The 19622-nt window shown below is 45.2% G+C and overlaps 1 protein-coding gene across 2 annotated transcripts in view; it reads left to right on the top strand.

Annotated features, from left to right (window-relative positions):
* The first annotated feature begins 3099 nt into the window (after positions 1–3099).
* LOC144132431 (uncharacterized) overlaps positions 3100–19622 on the top strand; it is a 46044-nt gene continuing 29521 nt past the window's right edge. The window contains exons 1-3 of one of the 2 annotated variants that reach the window (XM_077664838.1): positions 3100–3221; positions 9999–10149; positions 13455–13606. In XM_077664838.1, the coding sequence (XP_077520964.1) occupies positions 10033–10149; positions 13455–13606 (269 nt within the window). In that variant the 5' untranslated portion in view covers positions 3100–3221; positions 9999–10032. The remainder of the gene's footprint in view (positions 3222–9998; positions 10150–13454; positions 13607–19622) is intronic. The other variant, XM_077664837.1, reaches the window with a different exon arrangement.

Raw genomic sequence — 19622 nt, forward strand, 5'->3', positions numbered from 1 at the left:
AGGCGGTAATAGTACCGCTGCCATTTCATTCCGGCCGGAGCAGAATAGCTTTTCAGTTTTGCTGCACATTTGTTCATTCGTTATCACGTGCAGCGAATGTTTTTCAAGCGCGCATTCCTACTGTTCATAAGCGGCAGAATGTGACGCCCCGGTGTTTTTTATTTTTATTTTTTCTTCTTTACGCAGTCGTGACTTTGGGTGTATGAAGCAAAACATACCAACTGCAGGGCCATACTTCTGGACACCTCTTTGTGGCGTGGTTGTGAAGCGTTGCGTTCCTAGTTGCACATCGCCTTTCTTGAGTTTTCCGAATGAAAAAAAATGGAGGTCGTGGCCGTTTTTGCTTGAAACATTTCGCGGTTACGAGCAGCGGTTATTCCCGCTCACAATCAATCATACTATCTGAAGGGAAGCATTTTAAGCAAGAAAGTAATACTGTCCAATTCTGGCATTTATTACGAGTAACTGAAATGCCCATATTACAGTTCCGGAAAATTTAAGTGTAGAGCTTACTTTTCTGTCCCACGGTGACCTTTCATCATTGCTACGTACGTGACTTACTTTGTTTCCGTTTTAAAATATGTTCGCTTCACCGAGAGACATTAAAGTTCGTGTAGTTTTTTGAATCGTAGACGGCTACAACAGGTAGATGGGCATACATCTTGAAAGTGTGACTGCATGAATCGATGAATTCACTAAGAGATCCTGCAAACTGTGTGCCAATTCAAATAAAAGCAAGGTTTTTCCTCTCTGTGGAAAGCTGAGCCCGATCCAGTAGATGCTTGGTGCCCGCTTCGTGAGGTGTGTAATATAAGTCTGCGTTGAGACGTCCGAGAAAGTCAAAGGCTTCATGTCTCAAAAATCGCATCTGTTTGTATTCTGACCGTATGTAGGGCGGGATGTTCTCCGTTCTGTGATCACGGGCGGGTAGCTGAGTCACGTTAGAAAACCCGGGATTGTTGTGTGGTAGGTAAAGTTATAAATATCACAGCGCGAACGCCGTAACGAAGAAATGCCTTTGCTATGCACATAATTATTTGCCCGGTTCCGTTACATCAGCTGCACTAGGAAACAATCAGTAAAGAAGTTGAGAGCCTTATAACGTCTGCATAACATATGCAACGCGCTAGAATGAACAATGGAAGGTGCATACTTATAGAACAACATATCGCCTCTAAACATTACAAAACATACCACCGTGAACATTAAATCATTTACATACAAAAATAGCCAACTGGAATTACTCAATCATAGAGAGCTTAGAAAACATTTTATGTGAATTTTAAGGCATGTGCCAATTCTAGATTTGTGTGTGCGTTTGATTTGATGTGCGCAATATTGATTAACAGAGTAGAACGTTGGGCCATTTGGTGTAGCGACATATTTATAAAACTGCGCAGAATAACAGAGGACGGGAGGGAGAAACACGTATTTTTGCGCTCGTGCTTGTGTGCGTGTTTTTCTCTCCCGTCCTGTGTTATTCTGTGCAGTTTTTTGTAGTCAGCAATACTGATATCTAGACTTGTGGAGGCTTTTTTTTTATTCGAAAAGTGTGCCATGAGGCATAAGTTGAAAAAAAGGGGAAGGAATGCGGGAGATTGAAAGTTAAAAGAAAGAGTGAAGACCCGTTGCGCTGAGGTAGTCCCAGAGGTTGCTGATGAAACGATTGTTCATAGTTTACTCCATATAGTCACGTTCGCGGTTCCACCGCAGGCCCACCTCCCTGCGGAGCCGTTTTCTAATAGCAGCCGTCGCTGGGCACGTCCACAACAAGTGCCGCACATCACAAATGTCCGGTGCAGCGCTACAGTGAGGACACCTGTCAGTGGCTGGCATATCTTTTGCACGCCACCGATGACGGACAGATGGTGTCAGAGCCGCCTCTGCCTGAATCCGGCACACGGATACCTCCTCCTGCCGAGTAAGACTACGGCGAAGAGGGTGGGAACACGGAGGAGTTAGAGCGCGTGTTCGCTGGCGCAGAACTTCGGAATCGGAAACATGGGAGAGGAACGGATCTGGGGGAAGAGGGGTAGGTTGCTTGTCGTCTGATATGTGAAGATGAGTCATTGCATCCGCTTGAATGTTATGTGGATCCTGAGCATGGCCGCGAATTCAGTGTATGCGCACAGGACATGAATACTTTGCGCAGAGCGGATGAACTGATTGTGAAATCTGAAATGTACGTCAAACAGCCTTAAGCTGTTTAAGGGAGGCGCGGGAGTCGGTGTAAATATGAACTCTATTGAATGTTAGAACCAGCGGAAGGGGAGCAATGGCATTATAAATGGCTTGATGTTCCAATGCCAGGGGAGTTCACGTATCCGCGGTATACGTCGCGCGAGAGTTAAGATGCGGATGAGATGGACTATACAGAGCAGTAACTCCCCTCTCTGCAGTATGGGATTCATCCGTGCACAATATGCACCCTTCAGGCAGGTACGCGGCTGATACCGACGGGGAAACAGTATGGCGATTGTCACTGAGCTGGCAATATGACCACAGAGGAACTGTCTCAAAACGATTAAGTTGGAGAGACTGTTTTCGAGTTCGGTTTGCCGCCCGTTGGTCGATGAGTTCACTGAGTGCATTAAGTTGGGCGAACTCCTGTAGCACAGGTATGGGTGTTAAACGAGGAAGATATGTTATGGCGCGCATAGCCTCACGATTGATAGCTTCAAGGGAGTCCCACTGTCTGCAGGTGAGACTTCTGGTGTAATATAGCTTTGAGTTTTCTTTTTGCTTTGCTTGAGTAGAACGTCTAGCTGTTCGCTGCAAATTCAAATTCACATTAACTGTAGTGCGGTGTTTCTGACTGCATTTATTTTGCACCATGACTGTGAGGATTTCATTGCTATTGTTTGGGGGCCTGCGGGTTTGTAAAGGTGCCACCACGACAGTTTTTTCTGCTATCTTCCGTCATCCTAGGTACACATTTGGTCTAAATAAACATTATTATTTTTATTCACAACATTACCAAGACACGTGATCTACCCCAGGATAGTCTCACTGAGCCAGGACTGCTAGAAGCTGCAAGCCTGCACCCGGGCCTGCCCGGCTGCATCACCCTCCCTCGACACGCGAGGAAACAAGTCAAAGGTGCATCGAAAGAGGACGCCACCATCAACCGGCGGCGTATAAAGGTCTCGGAAAGGCAGCACAGCTCTGCAGTCGGTGCAGTTCTGCGCAGTTGACTGACCGGAAAAGCTCTTGCTTGAGAGGTGAGCATTTTCAGACCGATATTAGTTTTTTCCTGACCTGTCGCCGACTGCACCTGTGGTCTGTGTGTTTTTGAAACGAGACACTTGCGCTGTATAATTTTTCATTTTTTTGTTTTTGTTCTTTTTCTCTGTTTTCCTGCGGTCATGGTTGGTGTGAAAACCTGCCCTGCATGTTCAAAAGCTCTTCCTAACGACGGCATATACCTGGCTTGCGCTGAATGCAGAAACGGTTATCATCTTTGAAAACCATGCTCAGGCATTGTTGACAATACATTTATATCCATTGGCCAAGCGAAAAAAGACTCTTGGAAGTGCGAGGTTTTAGATCATCTCCATTGGAAGGTAAAAGCGTTGCTCTCGCACAGTCTGGATCTAATAATCCTACCGACAGTACTTCTGCAGACCGAGAGCTAACAGCGAAGCTTCGGCAGCTGGAAAACATTAACAATACCATAGTTGGCCTCTTACTCTCACAGGGAAAGGTGGATGCACTTCTAGCTCTAAAACACAGGATCGATGAAGTCCTAAACTTGAAGGAAGTGGTCGCAGACCTCCTGAACTCAGTGCAGTTCATGTCATCAGCTTATGACTATCTGGTCGCTCAGAACACAGCTCAGGATGCTGCAAAACGAAGCCTTGAAGAGAATGTTGCCGCACGGTGTATGAAAACGGTGTCATACCAGTGTGATGTGATTAGCCAGCTTCGCGGTGAGCTAAATAATGCACAGCAGTACAGCAGGCTTTCAAACTTAGAATTGCATAGTCTTTGTGTCACCAATGGCGAGAACTTGAAAGCTGCAATGGCCTACTTGGCTACAAAAAAGGAGCTGAGCAATTTTAATACAGACATAGTAGCGGTACATCGTCCCCCCGCCAAAAAGAACAAGATGCCATCTGTTCTTGTTCATTTTGCGCCCCAACCATTCGCGACACATGGCTTCTCGCTCGAAGCAAGCTTCGATCACTTCCAGAAGAAAAGATTATCTCCTCAGTGTTATACTAAGACGAGAACTTGACACAGGCGAACAATGAGCTGTTTTTTTTTTTGGATGACTCGGACCAAGGCGAAAGAAATTGGAACCAAATATGCGTGTACAAAGAATGCCAAGCTTTTTGCCAGAAAGGCAGATGGCAGTTCTTTAAAAAACGTGTTAACCAAAGAGGATATCCGGAAACAGATCTAAAATTACTGTATGGTTTCATTCTATTCCCAACTGCACCGCTCTTGGCTTGGTGTTTGAAAAAAAAACCTCACGTCTTTTTATGCAATCTAAATTAACATACGCCATATTAAGAAATACGGGTACCACTTTTTAGTCTCTATCCGAGACATTATGCAGCATGGTTGCAGTTTTTGTTCTGAGAGAAATAAACATTTCGCACAACATAACAGATCAGTTCAGCCTTCCAGAGAACCAACAATACTACATTCCAAGACCTAGAGTAAGGGGCGTCGGCATAGCGGTATTTATAAATCGCGATGGTCATCCGTAACCTCTCAGCTAGCATTTAAGACAGCTGAGTCACTTGTCCTTGATCTTGAGTCATCTGGAAGGACCATAACACAAGTTTTCTACAGGCCACCATCTGAGCATGCCCCGTCCTTATTAGAATTATTAAGGCAAAATTTAGAGATTCTACCATCTTCTAGCAATTTATATCTAATTAGGGACTTTAATATCGACGCTTCAAAACTGGTCAAAGGTTTGACTAACAATTATTTAAACATATTAGCTGAATATGGGGTGGAATTGACACTCCATGAAGCAATCAGAGAACAAATTGTTTGCGACAGAACTGTAGTGTCGTGCACTGACCATGTACTAGTCCGGTCTGAAGGATGTATGAGTGTAAACTCCGTGTTAATCACACAAAAGCTTGCAGGTGATTACTTTGCTGGATGTAAAATGTATTCTGCTCGCGATCCATGTTTTCAACCGGTATGCAATAAATGTTTGGAAATAACTGATAGGGCTAAGCGTGACCGATTAGTTTCGCAGTATGATTGGAATTCTTAAGGCTCTATTACTTGTCCGAGTACGGCCTACAAAAATTTCGTTGAAATATTTTCAGATATTTGTGACAAGTGTAAAACGACAGTTTCTGTCAAAAAGCGCCAAGCGAATCTGCACTGGATCAGTAATAATGTATTAATGTATTAATAATAATGTAATAAAGATAGATAGATAGATAGATAGATAGATAGATAGATAGATAGATAGATAGATAGATAGATAGATAGATAGATAGATAGACAGACAGACAGACAGACAGACAGACAGACAGACAGACAGACAGACAGATAGATAGATAGATAGATAGATAGATAGATAGATAGATAGATAGATAGATAGATAGATAGATAGATAGATAGATAGATAGATAGATAGATAGATAGATAGATAGATAGATAGATAGATAGATAGATAGATAGGTAGATAGGTAGGTAGGTAGGTAGGTAGGTAGGTAGGTAGGTAGGTAGGTAGGTAGGTAGGTAGGTAGGTAGGAGATAGATAGATAGATAGATAGATAGATAGATAGATAGATAGATAGATAGATAGATAGATAGATAGATAGATAGATAGATAGATAGATAGATAGATAGATAGATAGATAGATAGATAGATAGATAGATAGATAGATAGATAGATAGATAGATAGATAGATAGATAGATAGATAGATAGATAGATAGATAGATAGATAGATAGATAGATAGATAGGCAGGCAGGCAGGCAGGCAGGCAGGCAGGCAGGCAGGCAGGCAGGCAGGCAGGCAGGCAGGCAGGCAGGCAGGCAGGCAGGCAGGCAGGCAGGCAGGCAGGCAGGCAGGCAGGCAGGCAGGCAGGCAGGCAGGCAGGCAGGCAGGCAGGCAGGCAGGCAGGCAGGCAGGCAGGCAGGCAGGCAGGCAGGCAGATAGATAGATAGATAGATAGATAGATAGATAGATAGATAGATAGATAGATAGATAGATAGATAGATAGATAGATAGATAGATAGATAGATAGATAGATAGATAGATAGATAGATAGATAGATAGATAGATAGATAGATAGATAGATAGATAGATAGATAGATAGATAGATAGATAGATAGATAGATAGATAGATAGATAGATAGATAGATAGATAGATAGATAGATAGATAGATAGATAGATAGATAGATAGATAGATAGATAGATAGATAGATAGATAGATAGATAGATAGATAGATAGATAGATAGATAGATAGATAGATAGATAGATAGATAGATAGATAGATAGATAGATAGATAGATAGATAGATAGATAGATAGATAGATAGATAGATAGATAGATAGATAGATAGATAGATAGATAGATAGATAGATAGATAGATAGATAGATAGATAGATAGATAGATAGATAGATAGATAGATAGATAGATAGATAGATAGATAGATAGATAGATAGATAGATAGATAGATAGATAGATAGATAGATAGATAGATAGATAGATAGATAGATAGATAGATAGATAGATAGATAGATAGATAGATAGATAGATAGATAGATAGATAGATAGATAGATAGATAGATAGATAGATAGATAGATAGATAGATAGATAGATAGATAGATAGATAGATAGATAGATAGATAGATAGATAGATAGATAGATAGATAGATAGATAGATAGATAGATAGATAGATAGATAGATAGATAGATAGGTAGGTAGGTAGGTAGGTAGGTAGGTAGGTAGGTAGGTAGGTAGGTAGGTAGGTAGGTAGGTAGGTAGGTAGGTAGGTAGGTAGGTAGGTAGGTAGGTAGATAGATAGATAGATAGATAGATAGATAGATAGATAGATAGATAGATAGATAGATAGATAGATAGATAGATAGATAGATAGATAGATAGATAGATAGATAGATAGATAGATAGATAGATAGATAGATAGATAGATAGATAGATAGATAGATAGATAGACAGACAGACAGACAGACAGACAGACAGACAGACAGACAGACAGACAGACAGACAGACAGACAGACAGACAGACAGACAGACAGACAGACAGACAGACAGACAGACAGATAGATAGATAGATAGATAGATAGATAGATAGATAGATAGATAGATAGATAGATAGATAGATAGATAGATAGATAGATAGATAGATAGATAGATAGATAGATAGATAGATAGATAGATAGACAGACAGAGAGACAGATGTGATGTCAGCTGAAAGACATTAGATTGCGATTGCTTATCGCATGCTTTTGAGGATTTCTCAAGCTTACACAGCACACTGTGCACTGAAGGCACGCGCTAGCGTTGTCGCCGCCGATGTGTGCGGCTGCGATTACGATCAACTGTTTGTTCCGCACTCTGCATCAGCCTTCAGTAACTTCAGGCCGTTGTTTTCGTTCTGAAGCGTCCGATCTGTGCCGCACGGTTGCGTAGCAACGAGGCGCTGCAGAACGCGAAGCTATGGAGAGTATCTGCCCTCCGTGATCCATGCGTGGCTTGCCGCCGTGATTGCCAGCCGGCTGGTTCCGGTGGCCGCCAGCCCATGGGACCATGATGCGCTTTCCTGTCAGGGGCGAACATGCTGACAGCCAACGAGCTGCCCGAGCGGTGTAATTGGAAGAGGCCCAGTCTTTCGCTGGACTTTCCTTATCTTCGTCCCTGGACGTGGATTCACTCTCGCTCTCCCCTCTCCACTCCTCCCCTCTCGGTTTCGCCGGCGCGCCGTGCCGCCGGCAGCTGCCATAGTGGCCACGGCGCCGGCATGCTGGAGGCTCGAAATGCTAGCGTAATGTAGGCGCGCGGCAGGCACACCAGCGGCATGCTCTGACGTCACTCCGAGCACGCGCACAACTGACGAGGCGGGTGGCATCTGCTCCGCCATGGGCGCAGTGGCGAGGCGCGAGCCCGTGGCGGGCTGTGCTGTCACTCCGCGTATGCGCAGAGTTGGCGGAGCGGTGGTGCCACGGCTCAGCGCGCAGCCACGCTGACCTCGCGAAGTGGCTGGCGTACTGTCACTATCGCTACAAAAAGAATCCTTCCTGTGGATCGCTCACCCGTACCGAGAAGCCGGTAAACGTGATAACTGTAATACAAGCAATTCTCTGCTCAGAGCCGCAAAGCAGGTGCCGTCTGTGTGCCGTGACTCATTTGATAAACTACACTATCTCCACTGATACGGCATGGCTAAAATCAATCGTATCCCTATTTTGTTATGAGGCATTGGAACGACAATATGTCAGCACCATGAGCAGACCATTTACTCTAGCGCTGGCCAATTTCAGAGCACTGCCCGCTTTGTGTTCCATGCGAAACAATAGGCTCAGAAACGATTGGGTAGTAGCGCACTGCCAGAGAAGGCGTGTCGGCCGCGCTCGAAGGCAGCACAATTGCGGTAAGCTGGCGGCATTCGGTGCTGTGAGTGTTGCGAATTTGTCGCCTACACCATGACGCGGCAAGGATCGGGCTTGTTCTTCGTCGCTATAGCGCTCGAACACGTAGCTTATACACTGTAGGACAGTGCTGCAGTGCGCTGTTGCTGTGTAGAAAGGTGCTCAAAGGTTGTATAAAAGCGCCGTTGGAGTGCACTCTAGACACTGGTGTTACTCTTGGAACGTGGTTTCGTGTGAAAAATCTGCGTTATTGAAGCAGGCCAGCACGTACGCTTTTCGTACTAGATTCGGAGGCTGACCGGCACGCTCCGTCCGCAGACGTCGTTATTTTCTCGGTTAACGACAAAAACCGGGGTCGCCATATTCGGATCGCGATAACCACTGCCGGTTCCACCACGTGAACAGTAGTAGACATCGTTAACAAATACCGTGGTTATTGTAACTGCGGTTAAGCGTGCCCGCCTGGCAAGGTTATTGATCAGTCTTTGCTAACCGGTGAGCTTAGCCGGTCTTGTAAACGTTTTCACATTTGGCAAGCAAGGCAGAATTAGTATGGTTCTTATAAGACCAATCAGGAGCTCTACCTACAAGAGAGCATACATCGTCTACGCTATACATCGTCTACGCTATCACATAGGTCGAAATTAAATGAAATATCTGGTATCAATGGGAAACCCCTTTGGCCCCAGCATGAGAGCCCCCGAATGGTAGTTGGAGCAATAACGTATAAAAAACATACAGTCGTTATAGGATTTAGAGAACGCTTATAATGTTGCAGCTCTATGTGCGTTTTGCCCACTGCGTCTATCTCCTTGTCCAGAAGCAACTGAATAAAGAACAAAAAATTTAGGGAACAGCTTCAGTTAATAAAAAATTAATGCTCCGTAACTATCTTAAGGAGCGCTCATTATTCTTATGGTATTCCTCAGTATTGCGTTTTATGTAGCTTCCATTGTGCGTACAGCACATTCCTCTGTTTCTTCTAGGGGGAGTGAATAAATTTTACGACACCCCTGTTTTAAAGTTACGAAAAGCGTCCGCAAACAATGTACCAACACCTTTTGTCGTAAATGGGGACAATTTTTGTTTATAGAGAAGCATATATTAGCCGCCTCTGGGAACCGACCTCTATTTGTTATTCAGCCCCTACATTGCGTCTCTACCTGCTGTCCCAAGAGTCCTTGCACCTAGGAGCCCGGCATCGTATGCTTGCGCACGTTGCTGTGCGTTGATTCCTAGATATGTGGCGGTATTTTATGTTACACATGAAATTACTTGGCATACTCTTCATAACTGTCATAACTATGTAGGCTAAATGTTTGAGTCGTTCATTGAGAGCAGAACGCAAAAAGGGCGTATCGAAGTTGGGATTTCGATGAATGGGCGCAATTGTGTTTTCCAGCATATGAACGGAAAGAATCCCCGTGCTCTCCAAAATGGCGGTACTATTTAAGGGGGTCATATTTGCCTTCAACTTCCTTCTGCTTCTGGACTCAACAGCGGCGGTGCATGGACCTAACTTGCTTCACCGTCAGATACCAGATGCCTTTGAGGTATGTCCATTCTCTCCCCACCAGTGACTTGTGATGGTTTATGGGGTCATAGGATTTAACATCCCAAAGCGACTCAGGCTATGGGGTGACGATGTAGTGGAAGGCTCCGGATAATTTCCATCACCTGGGGTTCTTAAGCAAACGGGCCTATAGCATTTCGCCTCCATCAAAATGCGACTGCCGTGGACATAATTGAGCCTGCGTCCTTCAGGTCAAAAGCCCAGCACTATAACCACTGAGCCACCGCAGTGGCGCATATTTTTGCCAGTATTGCGTCACAGAAAAGCGGGCAAGGCCATTCGATTAGTTTTTGTCGAGAACGCTATTAAACAAACATGAGCAAAAAGGGGAGCGCATTTGTCCTTTAATTTTTCTGCTGCCTAAAAACTTGGAGTGGATACTCCAGCTCCGCCATAAGGGTAACGGTTAATGCATATGGGCGGAATTGGTCACTCTCAACTTCATTGATCCATGCGAGTTCTGATCCATGCGAGTTCTCATACCACTCCTGGCGCAGTGGTGCAGCGGTTAAGGAATGTGTCACTGCCCTTCGACGGCAGGAACTCCCAGTTGTTATTCCCCAGTGACCAATCGTTAATTAAATCAAAAATATTGAAGGACTATGATTCAATTCACACATGCTACATTTGCGCACTATCCGGTAGGCAAGTTGTGATGACGCCGTAAAGGCACGCTACCTAGGTGGCCCACCTGCCTCCTGAGTTGCTATCTGGGCACCACTAAGGAGAGCCATGCTCACCATGTTTCGCTCACAACGCCGACACCGGATTTTCTGCGACCGGGGCCTTTAATGCTATCGAGTAAATATGGTTCGCTTGTGGCTGCTTTCACACTACACGCAGCCGTGGCGTAGTCCTACAAACCAGCTTATTCGAAGCCTTTGTCATAAAAACTTTTCCTATAAACAGCACTTGCACACACTACACAAAACTAGCAGCCACGGATGGCGTCTGAAAATTCGCTGTACGTTGTGCATACAGAAATGTGATAGATGTTAAACTTAGCACGCAGGTGCCTTCGTCTTCATCTCTATTTGGTGACTATGTCCTCCTCTTCTACACTGGTGCCAAGTTTAAGATGAGAGATCACCAACTCGCCCTACTTCCTGCATTACTCGAAGTGATCGGTGTGCTCACGCTTACTGTACGACCCAGAAAATAGAGCTATATAGTTTGATGAAGCCAAGGAAAGTTGTCCTGGTGGTGCGACTGTTCTCATGACACTTGTCGAAGTCCTGTACAATTGTTTACTGAGTTAAAACGTGTCTGATGACTCTGGCCAGAGTCTCGCAAGTGCTGATTTCAAAAGCGTGGCGCTGCCCTGGCGACCTTGGATTGCCTGACGTAAGGTGCCGGCTTGTAAGCTCAGCTAAACTTATAATTGGCCGCGTGGTTTCGATGATTTACGACGCACGGTGGCAGCGAACGTAAACATTGAACGTAGGAGCACATTTAGAGCAATAGTCGCAAGCGTTCCCATTTCATTTGCCAATTGAAAGAAACGGAAAAGACAGATAGTGCTCTGACCAGAAGATAAGCATGACATCAGTAAACACTGGCCTTGTCTGATAACATTCAATCAACACAACAATACCGGAACAGAAAGATACTCATTGGTCTTTTCGTTTTTTAGAGCTGTAGTGGAGGGCTCCGGATAATTTGGATCGCCTGGAGGGTTTTAAGAGACCATGAAATGATATTAGTGCGAAAGCACTATTCCTACGGGCAAACGCTGAGCTTGCTATGTTTTGGGGCTTGTACCAAGTGAAAAAATTCCAGATCACTGCGATAACCCGAAATGGAGTAATGCGAAAGAAATGACGCCTCCTCGGCACTCGTCGCTTCTATTTGCTCCTATTTGCCTCTGTTGCCCCTGTTTGCCAGAGAATGTCTGCAATTCGTCCAGTTCCCACCACGCTTCGTCCCAAGCTTTCAAATTCGGCGCTGCGAATTGACTCCGCCCACTATTCCGGTCACGTGGTACCACACTTCCGGCGTTTTAAATTTGGCGCCACTTTTGCCCTGCCACGGACACTTTTTCCACATTTTTGGTTCTAATTTATTAGCTATTCATCCGATCGTCCGCACATTTCTTGCGCAGCATCCTCACATCATCCTGCTTCGATTATAAGCACTTTTTAGACGTTTTTTCTTTCTTGTTCCCCACAATGGCTGCGAACAAGTTTTGATGACACCACCGGCATAGCCTAGTAAGGCTTTCGCTTTAATAAATCAATAAAAATAAATTCAACAAATACTGTCGGAAATGGGATTCGAACCACCAGCGGCGCGAACAGATCACCTTCGCTGGCCAGTGCAGGAGAACAATAGGCTTTAGCTATAGTTTTTTTTTTAATGCATGGAAACCAATCGCGCTGAGCTACCGAAATCTTTACATACACTCTTACTATTCCGCAATGCAGACACATATTCTCATGTATTCTTACGCTGCACTCCACTTACACATCAATATTGCGGGCTACATGCACATGAGTGAAGAACGATCAATCATTCAGGCAGCCGGTCCGGCACAGTATGAACCCCCCGCACCAAGGCGAACTGTTCACTGAGCAGAGGCAGTTCTGCGTGTCGATCCATCAGGCGGCTCTTGCACAGGCTAAAAAGTCCATTCAGCATTAACAGATCGTACGAAATCCCGGATTCTTTCAGAACAGGCAAGAAGCTTATAGTGTACGGCGATATCTCAATCTCCGAAAGCTTTACTGGCCTCCCGGCACCGATTTCGCCGTGGGCTGCAGTTTGACCTTCAGCGTCATTGCTGCGCCGCTGTCATAGCAACGCATCTCGTGTCTTCAACACGCCGCCCAGCCGATTGTTCGTCTAGCCGAGCAGACGCCGCTTGGCGTCTGTAACGTTGAGTGCGTTCCGCACACTGCATAGGCAGCGTGCCCACCCTGCCACCCTGGCAGGGTATTTCTGTTGTATTTTAAGCCCACCAATTGCTTAGCATTCTCAGATTGGTTAACGTTATGCCACAACATGCTGGTAAACACAGGGTGAAGAGCATTCTGCCGACCGCCTGCCAGATGGTGAGCATGTGTGAGTTTGAAGTCATGAAATTGGCCTCGTATTTCGGGCAGATTTTTACGGAAACGTACTAAGTGGCTCATCTAGCCACCGCAAGCATTAAGTGGAGCTTGACCAGCTTCCCACTGAGACCGAAGGGCTTGTTGTTCACTGAATCGGTGAACCCATTTGCTGTATTTGCTTTGGGATTTTTTTACTCACACTGTCACATTTTGGCCACCTGTTTCTTTTCTGCAGGTGTACGCCCGCATGCCGCACATTGTCGCCATCTCCGATTCAAACAACGACACAATTTTTGAATGCTTATCGGCAAAGCGAACTCATTTTGACCCAAAAGCCAAGGAAGTTACCTACGTAGTGATGTTCAAAGGTCACCATGGGACAGAAAAGTGAGTCATCCATGCAACATTCAGAAGCCGTAATATAGGTATTCTAGTTACCAGTAACGCAAGTGAGAGTCATTTATTATCAGCTGTTTGCTTGAAACGTTTTGACGTTCCGATTCAGCAAAGTATTCGGCGCTTTCGTCGTCGGAATTGTGAGCGAAAAATACCCAGAGAAGTTACTGAGGTTGGCAACCAAGATCTCGTGACCTTGTGACGTCATCACAACTTACCCACTGGATTGTGAGAAAACGTGACCACGTGGCAGGTGGCACTGGTGTCGAGAGGTTCCTGAGGAGGAGCCACCCGGGCCGCACAAGCCCGACCCGTCCGTGGTAGCACCTGCCATAGCAGGGCAGTGGCGCAACGTTTAACAGCTGCACAACTGAACAAGCTGTGGTCTGAGGACTCCCAGGGATCTATGAATTTAATGAAGAGAACGGCCAATTCCGCATATATGGCAGTAACCCGTTAACGCTATCACGTCTCATTCCCTTCAGGCGGAGCTTAAGTGTACGTGTCCTCCAATTTTTCCTTAAAGAGGGAGTGGAGGATTTAAAGTGCGGTGAAATAACCGTTCCTGGTAACTGAGAAATGTTTCAATCAAGAACCGTAACGAGCTCAATTTCACCGATGCGCAGAGCAAGGCAATGGGCAAGTAGGCACACCCCGCTTCATGATCTCCCCTCCAAGGAGCGTCTCTAAGCTGGCCCTGTTCTTAGTATGTTCTCTTTCATGTGCTCAAAAATGAACTATGTGTAACCAACAAAAATGTAAAAATAAAAGGTACCCGTTCTCATATACAGCCACTTATGAATTTTAGGAATTGCGCATCCGGGGCACAATTCCTGAAAGTGATAATGAATCAACCGATTTGCAGCAAAAATAAAAATGCCTTCATCTACCGCAGGAGCGAAGTTACAGTGGTGCTTGAATAACCGATTCGCCTTACCCCGTCATTAAATGCCTCAGCTCTCTGGGCTCATTTAATTATATCACTGGAGAGGCACATCCTAGGGGAGGTTCACTCTCCGACCAACAAACGTATGTACCTGTGGGAAAGTCGGACAATGTCGGCAGAGGGAGCGGGGGGAGTTTTTGAGCGACGTGCTACGAGAAGAGAGATATCTCAGGCCACGAAGAGGGCTCATCGCATAGCTGCTGCTGTAGCAGATGTAGAAGAAACGAACTTCACTCGTATTGTCACCCACAATGTTGCCTGGTAGCCTACGAGACTGCTTAATGTATAATATGCCGTTAGGCATCCGAGCATCATTGTGACAATGCCTATGGACCTCCTGCATGTTTGTAAACAAACGAGGTGGCGCTGCAGTCGCTAGCGAGCTCGTGGTAGGCAAAAGGTCGGGAAGTGGCGTCGCGGATATGTGTTGTGCGCGGGTTTTCAAGGCTTGTAGGCGCGTTTCCAGTTTCTGCGAATCACAGCAATGGTCGATGCTTCCAACTTAGTAAGTTGTCGAAGTACACGAGCTCGCGTTGTCCACGTGCGGCCTATAAAGAGAAATAGTTTGCCACTGTGTATTGTATATATGGTTAGTAGTAAACATGTAGAAAGCGTTCCTGCCGTTTATTTATGCGCTAGGCATTGAATAAAACAAGTTTTGACACTCTGCACTAGCCGGAATGATTTTACTTCGGGACACTAGTGAGGGGAAGTGCTGGCGTTGTTTCGCCGGAGCAGACATGCGCTCATCGTCTGCTGACATACGTACGTGTCGCGCTGCGCGAAAAGTGGGGACAGAGTCGTGTCCCCGATCTCCTGTCTCGCTTAGCGCTGTTTTTAGCCGCATGACCACGCACAAGCCAGGCCGACTTGTCCTCTTGTTAAGTTGGTCGATTTGGTGAAAATTTTTGATTTCTAGGGAATAAACTTTAAGGTTCGTTTTCTGACCTCTCACATTTTCTGCGACTGGATCACTCACCTTCGTAATTCGCATGAAAATCAACTGATTCCATTTGTCGCAAACTATTCCTGAGACATTGAGGAGCGTAATAAATCTCTCGATTTTTTTCCCTACACGTGCAGTATTGTGTTAGTTATTTTTTGTAAGAAACGTTTTCATGTAACTATGCATGCATAAGTACTGATCATATAGAAAAACAACTAATCGCGTCATCATACAGAACAGGGCTTTATGCACATGCTGGCATAAAAAAAAAAAACTGCGCACTATCTACTCAATTAGAGACCTAGCTTGGGGGGACTTGACGACGGTGTTAATTATATTTACCCAGAACTGCGCCAGGTATAACCATAAATAAAAGGAATGACTGAAACTAGCGTAGGAATTTCATATTTGCACCAAGTTTAGTTACAACGAAAACACTTTTCATGCCGCGTCCCCTCTCAATCTCGCCACGTGTCTGTTAGTAGCACGCCTGCGGCTGCTTCTTTCCAAACAAGCTTCGCGGTCATGTACTACCTCATGAAACATGACATATGCATGATGCAATGAAAAAGCATATGGCTTTTAGCACACTTAAGGTACGCTATTCTAAGCACACCAACGCGACCGCGCAAGATTGACACAACTTACCAGACTTCTTTCTACTCGAATGAAATAATTACGTCGTCATATCAAGAAACAGTTTCAAGTAACTATTAAATGTCACAAAACGCGCCATTTAAACATGGTGTGCTATTAACAAAAAAACGCATTCCTTGGGGGCGAGTGAACCTGTCGGCGCCCCGTGCACTCCGGCTCAAGGTGATAAGTACGTGTGCAGCTACATATGTCTTTTTTTTCCTTGAGCAATTATCAGCCTACTATCCTGAAGTTCAGGTGAATGAACGCAGTAACTTGCATGCATTAAGTGCATTGAGTGACAGTGCCTATCGACTCCCAGACTTCGCGCTTTACTACCGTGGCCCAATGCCTGTTAGCCAGTTTCCGAATGCGGCATTTATGCGCGAGAAACCTATCGAGGCTAATTTAATATATTTTATGCTACTACGCGGATCCAGCAGTGACGCAGCTGGTCAATATATGCTGCTTCTGCAGTGCACAGGCTTGAAGCAGCCGCCGGTAACTGCGGCAGCTGCGGTAGGCACGGGCAAGCGGAACCTGTTTTGCCTACCATGCGAAAGTCGCTGCTAACATCAGCGCCACCGCATCTTCGTGACGTCGCGGGGTGAAGGAGGTCCATAGGTGTCCTATATATAGATGCTTCACCTAAGACTTTACACAATAAAAAAGAAGGCTTTTTGAGTTAGAAGAGCGCTCTTTTCGGCATAACATTGTCAGCGGTGTAGTGCGTCAATATACAGTTAAGACTTGCTAACCAAAAAAGACGAACTGCGCAACAAGAACACGGACGAAAGGGAGGCAGACACACACTGCGTTAGTGTGTGTCTGCCTCCCTTTCGTCCGTGTTCTTGTTGCGCAGTTCGTCTTTTTTGCATTATGATCAACCAACTAGCCCGACAAGTCCTGTTGCTAACCAGCAGGTTGCTAACTAATCTTGAATAGTTAAATATTTAACTAGTAGTTAGGCTCCTTCACTATTGGCATGCATGTAGCCCAACGTGAGCAATATCCGCGTCACTTTTTTAGAATTTCCAAAACGCGGTTACCCTCGGCGCTGTAGCCCAACAAATTTTTGATATTTCAACGAGTTACGTTCACTGGAGAGGTTGCTTTGCCTGCAAGCTTCTCGAAAGCGCATGTATGTTGGCGCGATGTAGCCCAAATTTGTTAAAACTTACGCTTGGGCGAGTTGGCAACTCATTTTAAAAAGAACACCGCGCTGCCAAAATTTGTTGGGCCACAGCGTCGACGGTAAACGCGTTTTCGTTATTCTAGGAACTGATATCTATATTGCTTCCGGTGTGCTACTTGCCTCTCAATAATTAAGGGGCCTAAGAGCAATAGCTAAATAGTTAACTATTCAGCATTAGTTAGACAGCTTGCTAGTTAGCACGTCTTGGCTGTTTTCTCATGTACTACACCACTGATAATAACGTGACGAAAAAATCGCTTTTCTGACTGAAAAAATCCTATATTTAAGTATCCTGGAAAGTTTTCGGTGAAACACCCTGTATAGCAATAGAAAGGCTTCTGCATCACGAATCGTTAAGTGATGCTGCAATAATGTACTAACGTTTTGACAAATTGCTGAAATCGCACTTAGAAGGTGCGATCAGCATAGTTTACACTATTTTTTTCGCATTTTTTCACGTGGATGTGTTTATTATTAGGCATTGTTGGCCGCGTGAAAGTTATCATCCGTGGCGAGTTCCGAGCTTGATACAGCTTTTTTTTTATTACATGAAAAGTAAAGGAGAGGTTGGTGCTGCATAGAAGCTCCGGCTGGTCCTTTTCACCAAATAGTAGCAATCACTTGCTCCGACGATGTACAGTTCAACATAACATAAAAGAAACATCAACAGTACACAACATATAAAACAAAGTACAAGCATCAGTAAAAGTAACATTAATCAGAGAACAAAAACACCTTAAATGTTAAGAGAACACTACACAACACAATATATATAATATATTGTTATGAATTATCAAGGACAGAAGAACAAGAAACAAGCTGATTTGCAGTACGCACAGGAAAAGTAGATTACAACGCTAGTAAAGCACTCACTCACCAAAACCAGAAAATTTAAAATAAGCCTAAATAAAATGAGTGAGTTTGAAATGAGTGATGTAACTTGTTTCTGGGCTAGCGCGGCCCCCGCGACAAGTCAATATATACCTGCACGCCTGCCTGTTTGATGCTGGCAAGAGAGAAAGATGGATGCAATAAACCCCGAGTATCTTGAAAGTAGTAAAGGAAGCGAGAATTACTATTCGAACGCAGTGCCACCATCGAAATGACGCCGCCCAGTACAGCCATGTGGCTGTACCTCCACCGCTTCGTGCTCCGACCAGGAGCCAAAATAGCCGCAAGCACGAAAGTCAGGCCAGGCATGCGGCTGGGCCACCAACAGCAGCATAGTGCTGTAAAACATCTATGAGGGTCAAAATTTATGTTCCGGAAGAGACACCAAGTCCCGAAACGGCGTCTACACCCCCGTTTCATGCTCCGTTCGCGCAGAAAGCAGGCATAGAAACTGAATGTATCATAGCTCCGTAACTTACTACAGAAGGAAATTTATGTAAGACTTTTAGTCTCCAGCCTGCAATGCGCGAAATTGATTATATCACTATTTATTTTTGGCGCTCCGTTTACCTCTCAGGCAGGTGCACTTGTGGTAATCGGTAAAGGGCCAGGCTCATCCACAATTCTAAAATGGCGGTGGGGACTATGCGGCTATAACACTGCCCTACTTTTCAGGGTGCGCCGCCTGGGTTGGAACACACCAGAATTTGAGCACCTGAGATTGAAATATTGCTGCCCGCACAGCCGCGGGCGGCGGCTAGTCCACGAGAAAGTGACAATGATAACCGAGCGAACCACGAAAGCAGTACATGCATTATTTCACTTCGTGCTGCCAGCCTGAAAACTCAATTACACGAATGCTGGCAGCGACGTTTATTACACTGCTTCGTTCACGGGGTCTTGCCACAGCTGTCCAATGACTTGCGTCGCCAAACGAATGGTCCCTCTGAAGGTATCTGTGCGAAGTGAAGGAAATAAATCCAAAAGAACATGTGTGCACACCTGCATTTTCGTACTTTGAGACTGCACGTCCCAAAGATTTTGGCAGCACGTGTCAGTAAAACAAAAGCAAAAACTGGCAGTCTGTCTAATCGTCGCGAGTAGAGAGAGAGAGAAAAAACAACTTTATTGTTGGATCGTTGCGAGTAGATGTAACCATGAAATGCAATGCAGCAAACGCATAGTGCATTCCAGGGCGGCTCGTAGATAGGTAGCTGCACCGTAGTTTCGAGGAACCTCCGCCATCAGCCACTTTACTTGGATAGACAGCTCGCTCAATTTCCTTAGCCACTATTGGTGTGTAGTCACCCGCGGGACAAGAGCCGTCCACGTGGCGAAGACCATGCGGTGGCACCTGCTTAAAAATTTCCTCCTCTTGTTTTCTTGCCGCGCA

This window comes from Amblyomma americanum, chromosome 5 (assembly GCF_052857255.1).
Source record: "Amblyomma americanum isolate KBUSLIRL-KWMA chromosome 5, ASM5285725v1, whole genome shotgun sequence".
Taxonomy (NCBI): Eukaryota; Metazoa; Arthropoda; class Arachnida; order Ixodida; family Ixodidae; genus Amblyomma; species Amblyomma americanum.